Source organism: Microtus ochrogaster, unplaced genomic scaffold, assembly GCF_000317375.1.
Source record: "Microtus ochrogaster isolate Prairie Vole_2 unplaced genomic scaffold, MicOch1.0 UNK9, whole genome shotgun sequence".
NCBI classification, from domain to species: Eukaryota; Metazoa; Chordata; class Mammalia; order Rodentia; family Cricetidae; genus Microtus; species Microtus ochrogaster.
Window position 1 is genome coordinate 7,904,229 of NW_004949107.1, and position 6,965 is coordinate 7,911,193.

Genomic DNA, 6,965 nt, shown 5'->3' on the forward strand with positions numbered 1-6,965 from the left:
GCTGTGTCAGGGTTGTCTGTAGCCCAGGCTGTGTCAGGGTTGTCTGTAGCCTAGGCTGTGTCAGGGTTGTCTGTAGCCCAGGCTGTGTCAGGGTTCTCTGTAGCTTGTCTTCATCCTTTGGATCTTTGCCTCTGATTTCCATCTCCCTTCTGCTGCTTGGCTTTCCTCATCTTTTTAGGAATTTGCCCATAGAAATCCAAGATGTTTATTGTTGAGGTAGAGAGCACTGAGAAAACAAATGACACATGAGATATAAAAACAGATTTTTATATCGCTCAGTATGAGTTGTTACTCCTTTCTATGATATAAAATGTATCAAATGTATTCATATCTTTGGCTACTAATATTAACATTGGGAAATTATGACTGGACAGTATCACTTAACAGTACAGGATAAGAAAATTAGAGTAGGTCTGTTCCTCGAGAACATTTTCTTTCTTAGTATTTTTAGTGTGTTTTAATAGACTTTTTTCATTTTTATTACATTTCTGAAATAAACAATAAGTGATGTGGATTCCCCTCTGTATTCTGTGAATATCATTGGTTAATAAAGGAACTGCTTTGGGCCGATAGCAGAACAATAGGGGAACAGAGCTAGGTGGGAAAACTAAATGGAATTCTGGGAGAAAGGTGGAGGAGTTAGAGAAGCCATGTTGCCATGCCAGAGACAGACATCAGTAAGCCACAGCCACAGTGGCAATACACAGATTAATAGAAAAGGATTAAATTAATATGTAAGAGTTAGCCAATAAGAAGCTAGAGCTAATGGGCCAAACAGTGATTTAATTAATAGAGTTTCTGTGTGATTATTTTGGTTCTGGGCAGCCGGGATGAACAAGCAACTCCTTTTAACACATTAGGTTTTTTGATAAGATTCTGTAGTTGGTCAGTAAACTCATGAATCTCTAGGAAGTTTATATTATTGACCTTGACCTAACTCACAGAGTTCCCTTCTAATAGGTGTGTTTAAGAGTCAACTGAACTTTTTGGAAGTAGTTCAAATTCATATATGAAAACATCAGTGTTTGTACATGAAGAAAATGCCTGCCACAATGCATGGCCCACTCTTGGTACTCAAGAAATATAGGCTAAAAATAAAAGGTATAATCTCAATATTTTAGGGGGTGAAGTGTTAGTATAATTTTGCCTACAAAGCTCTCTCAAGTAATTATTTTTTTAATATTGATATACTTCTCAAGATTGAGTATGTACCTAAAAGTAACAACAAAAGCAAGAGCAAAGACTCCCACGTCTATAGTGATATACTTGCTCTGTGTAGTAAGTCCCAAGTTTACAGTGAAAGCAGAAATATTGAGAGATAAAATACTGAGTTTCACTCAAGACACTGAGAAGTTGCCAATGCCTTAGTGAATTTATGTTATTAAATTGCTAGGTTGTAAGAAAGATTATGAAGAAATGGGCATTATCAGATTCCTATCCTAATAAGGGATTCTTTTCACAGACTCCTATTGGAGAGATAGAGAAATGAAAAGCTCTTATGATATTGGGCTATTAAAACAAAATCTATACATATCCTGGGTTATCTGAATATGCTAAGTAGATATGTGCATTTCTTCTCAGGTAACTACAAAACACATTTCTAAAACAGTCAAAATTCCCTGTTGAGATTTATTTTATCTGAATCTAACAAATTTGGCATGGTAATTCATTGTCCTTTTATTAGTGAAACCTAGTGCGCTGTTATTTCTAGCCGTGTTGTGTCTGTCTTTGAGATCTTTATTTCTGCCTTAAACATCAAGCTGGGCGCCCTAATGAATTCGTAGCTGTGCTGGGAGTTACCCGTGTTCCATGTAGGCTTGAGCATTTCAGATGTACGGAACATGCTGTCAGGGAAACAAGCAATGGCAAGAGAACCTGGCTTGTTTTCACAGTGACAGTGCTATATTCAATTTTAATCTAAATTGACTGCTGCTTTGAAAGAAAATACCTCCAAAATGCCTCGTACTTTACTGTCTATATTTGAGATTGAAAAAATAAAGACATTGCTAAAGCTTAGTCAGGCCATAGCAATTACTGGAATGGAGTATTTACTACTTGGAAATCTAAATAGGCCCACAACTAAAAGAGTTTTGCTAAATAATGAGTTGTTTATTCCCTCCAGTGTTGGAAGCATAAATATCAGAGGACCCTGACTGTGAGCTGTAGTGTGCTCATACATACTCGTGTTCTCTCCCTACGGCAATCACTTCCAGGTGTGTCTGGGCACAAGCACAGTCCCACTGGCATATCTTGGTGAAACTGTGAAGTAGACGGGCCGCTCCTTATCCCCTAATCTCTTATCTCCGAGCCTCCCTCATTTATGAAAAACATCTTTCCAATCTTCTCCTATCCCAGGGTGTTTGCTTTCATGAAAGTACAACCTTGTTTATGACAGGATTTAGGAACGAGATACTGATTTTCATTGTTCTCCTAAAATTGCATCACATACATATCTTACTCCAATATCAAGTTTTTATTTGTCTTATTTAATTTAAGAAATTCTATATAAAACTCACTATATATAGTTGTGTGTGTGTGTGTGTGTGTGTGTGTGTGTGTGCGCGTGCGTGCCCATTAGCCATGGTGTACGGGTGGAGGTCAGAGAATTTGTAGACTCACTTCTCTCCTCTACCACATGGGTTCTGGAGATTGAACTCGGGTCATCAGACTTGGCAGCAAATGCCTTTACCTGCTGAGCTGTCTACTGGCCCCTTATTGGTAGTTTTTTAGGAAAACGTTTCTACTGTGCTACTTTCATTTTCCTGTTGAAAAAATGAGTTCTCTTCTCTCCACTAAAGAGAAGACGTGCTGCTGAGCACACTGCCCATGGCTCTACCGAGAGCCGAGCTGAGATGGTGTTACTTTGAGGAGTCACTGCTTTAATTACCCGTTTGTGGTGAGAGGTCCTTTCATTATGGGTGTCTTCCGTTTTGACAGCTTTTTGTTGCTCAGAGTCATTGTCAGTTTTGTCTCATGTGACAGCTTATGCGCAGGTTTGTTTTTGTAGCAACTGTCATATTTTAATTTCATCTTTCTTGCAACACGCTCACATTTCATCCAAGTCTGCAGAACCTGACTGGCTGTGAACACGAATCCTCTGTTGTAATTGAAGGAGTTTCTCTTGTTCAGTGCTGCTATGTTTGCATCCCACAGCGCAGCTTGAGGCAAGCCTGGGAACCTTCTATGCGCCGACGAGACCGCTTCTGGACACAACTGTTCTGGAGTACAGAGACCCCATCAGCAAGTACGCCAGGAGATTCTTCCACCACCTGCTCAGGTGAACAGTGCCCTTGGCTGCCTGGGCTCAGAGCGCATATTTAAAGACCTACCTTTCACGAGCTTCCTCCATAATGTGGCCATTTTCTGACAACTTTTCTCTTTAAAAGAAAAGTAAATTTTATTTGTCTTTATTTAATTTGTTATTATTTTCCCTTTTAGGAAATCCTGGTATTATCTAGGATCTTGACCTCATCAGTAATGCATTCTACCCTTTGACATGATAGTAAAAACTATGTAGAAAGTCGAGATGACAGCGTTAACTGAGATTCGTTCCTAGTCTAAATGAATACTGTGGTTTAAACTGAAGGTGGGATTCTACCTGCGCTGTGGGCTGTGAGGCAGTTGTGGGCTTGCTTTCCTTTCAGAGTCCCTACAGAAAGACTTGTCCATTGTCCTTGCACACGATGTGGCCGTTGCCATTCACTGTAACTCATCTGTCTTTATATACATATAAGTGTTCTTCCAACCTTAGGGACTATTTGACAGTTTGCTAAAAATGTCAAATATTGTTCTGAGAAAAATATTATAGAAGTTGGAGGACAGCATGTACTCTCAGAGAAGGATGGAAGGAAGATGAAAACCTGGATAGAAAGATTGCAGCCTTATAGATGTTGTGATAACTAGTATTAAAATCAAGTAAGTGGTTAGCATGAGCGTTGTAGTCTGGAACAAAAAGGAATGTAATAGTATACAGGTTACTGGGGTGCTCAAATAATCACCTTCCATTTCTTAGGATGGATGGTATAAACCAGGGTGTCTTAAAAATCCTCTTTCGGTTACATATGTGCACTTGCTGTATTCTGGATATATGTTTTATGGTAGAATTTTGAAGTCTGTTTACAAAAAGGAAGGATTGTATGAAGGAGTTGATTTTACTAATAACGTTCTTGTGCACTTCTTTCAGAGACTTTGCTAATACTCTCTTATTTTTATCAGAACAACTTTATAAGGGAGTGCTATCATGTCATTAAGTAATAACCTCAGGCTTAGAGGATTGGCTTACTTAGAAGGATAACAAGTGGCCGTAGATCAGGGGCTGCTTCCACTGTTCTTTACCCTTTCCTGAAGACACTTACTGTCGCTGGTTGTTTAGTTTTCAGCTACTACCTTCCAAAACAGCTGTGAGCTGTCATCAGCACAAGAGTAGGCTGATTGACAGATGTCCAGCTGTCCCAAGAGTGGGGGGACGCAGCTTGGTCAAGCTTGAGGAGGTGTGCTCTTATACAGACATTGTGCTCCATAATTAATTTTATCTAGACATAAAGTGGTACTCTGAACTCCACACAGCAGTGAGGCCTTTAGAAAATCACATTTTTGGAACCCAGAAAATGTTAATATATTGCAAGAGTTATTATCTGTAATTGAATCTTGCCTTTTTATCTGAATGGTGTTAGCATATTTCAAGAGACTCTTCATCTTAAATGTAGCAGTCCTCATGCATGAGCATACCCTGAAAATATTGGGGTTAAAGTCACGTGTTCTTGAACTTTGGGCTTTATTCTTTGCTTTCATTGCTACTTTGTTTTTCTTGTTTCTAGGGAAAATTGATGAATTAGCTTCTTGCCTAAGGGGCTGGAAAAGATAAACATGAGTAAGAACTTTTGAAAGTATATGCATGGTAGCTTCCCTGTGATTTTGGCCTCTTTGATTTTAAAGCAGTTATTGGTAGTTTTGAAGCCTCTGCCCTAGGAAACACCTCTCCTCTGGATGTGAATATTTCCTCCCTGTGTTGGTTTAAATTGAGTCTTTTATGATAGCATGAGTTTTGTTGCTGTCATCAGTATTATATTCAAACTTTTCTGTTTGGTTCTGTGAGATGTTTCTTTTGGGGAATGCTTACTTTTTCATGTTCCTGGTTTTGGATGCTTTCAGTTACAATGAAATTCTCCAGCCTCTCTCTCACTAGTAGGCTATACAGGGCATTAAGAAAAGAGAAATGTATGCTAGCAGAGACTGAATGAGATGACCTAAGTTGGAAACATCGTTTTGTTTAGTCTGCTACCGAGAAGATGCTAGGGGAGATGAAACAGGTCAAATCCCTTTAGGATTGCATGAGTCTTTCTGGTTTAGCTAGTCATTATTTTAATACCCCTTAAAAACTTATTAAAGAATTAAGGCCATCTTGGGGCATTTAAACTGAGGAAGAAGAAAGGAGCCCCATGGAGATTAGGAAAGTAGCTGAAGTCACCTGAAGCTCAGGTGGGCCCCTTGGTGAGAGCAAAGTGCTGCGTTTTCTTTATTTTGATCTGGCATGCAAAGGCTGAGGTCAGATTCTGACTTTGTGTTAATAGACAAGTGTATGTGTGGTTGCTAAAACAAATGTTTGTATACAGTTTGGGTTTTGTTCTTCTTGGAGAGCAATTCTCCAGACATCTTTCTGTGTCTCTTGGCTTCTCTCCAAGTTCAAACATACTTAAACTGTAAGACTTATTTCTTCTGTCTTTCTTGAGAACTCTTTGTGTGTGTGCAAAATCGCTGTGTTTCAAAAAGAAATGTCCCTGATAGTATAAATCATTCAGTAAAGTGTTTGTTTTAGCAAAATTAAATAACAATCGTCTATTTATAAAAATTGTTAAGCTGCAGGACACCTACAAACAATAAATGCATCTTTGCCTGAAATGTACTTAGAAGGTAGTCACTCACCTTTCCACCTCTGTGAAACTGAATAGCCTCGGAGCACTTAGCAGGGAACCAGCACCAAACAAGAGCTTTTCATAAACACACAGAAACTTTGATAGGAACAAGTGAATACTGATTGGATGAAAAGGCAAACATTTCACATGAATATGACCTGTAAAAAGCTTATTTCATTAATGAGGAATTAGGATCATTTATAACTAATGATTTATTTTAATTTTCTCTTCAAATATAAGGCTACTGTTTTCTGATACAGATGCTTATAAAATGATAAGCTATTTTGAGGAAGAGGACTTTATTGCTTAGAAATAAAAACATAATGTTTATTATGTTTTGCAAAGGAATATAAGACTGTTTTTTTCCTTATAATTCCACTCAAAAAATTAAAATGAATTGATGTGCATAGGAATAGATAGTGGCTAGATGAGTGGAAACAGTTATAGTGTCAGAACACAGATGGGTCATGGTTTCTCTCAATCTTCATATACGTTTGGCAATTTTGTAATAGAAGTGGGTAGTATATGTGTGTGTGGAGTATATATATATAAATGTGTTGGAATTAATATTTATACTAATAATTCGGGAGGAAGGGAGAGCCAACCATGGATTGAAACCTGAAATTTTTTGCCAAAATAAATCTTACTTCCTTTTGTTTCTCTTTTGGTATTTATCACAGCAGAGCAGATGGGTCAGTGGTAAAGAATGCATGCAGGGCTTGAATTTGGTTCTCGGGACTCACATCAGGTGGCCAGGAGCCACCTTTATCTCCTGGGGATTTTATGCTTTCTTCTGAACTCCACGTGCACATGTGTGTACACAGGAGCACGCACACATGTGCATAAGAATATGATAATTCTTTTTTAAAAAAAAAAACCCTTAGCACATGCAATTGAAATAAAGCCTGATATTTCCCCCTAACTTGCTTATCTACTCTATTGTTATATGTGAAAACTGCAGCGTTAAAATGAAAGCACATGGTGGTGCACGCCTTTAATCCCAGCACTTGGGAGGCAGAGGTAGGCGGATCTCTGTGAGTTCGAGACCAGCCT

The 6,965-nt window shown here is 38.5% G+C and overlaps 1 protein-coding gene across 1 annotated transcript in view; it reads left to right on the plus strand.

The window, feature by feature from the left end:
• The window catches only part of Wdpcp (WD repeat containing planar cell polarity effector), a 288,056-nt gene that overhangs the window by 189,635 nt on the left and 91,456 nt on the right, over nt 1-6,965 (plus strand). The window contains exon 12 of the mRNA XM_013353497.2: nt 3,154-3,277. Coding sequence (XP_013208951.2) covers nt 3,154-3,277 — 124 coding nt within the window. The remainder of the gene's footprint in view (nt 1-3,153; nt 3,278-6,965) is intronic.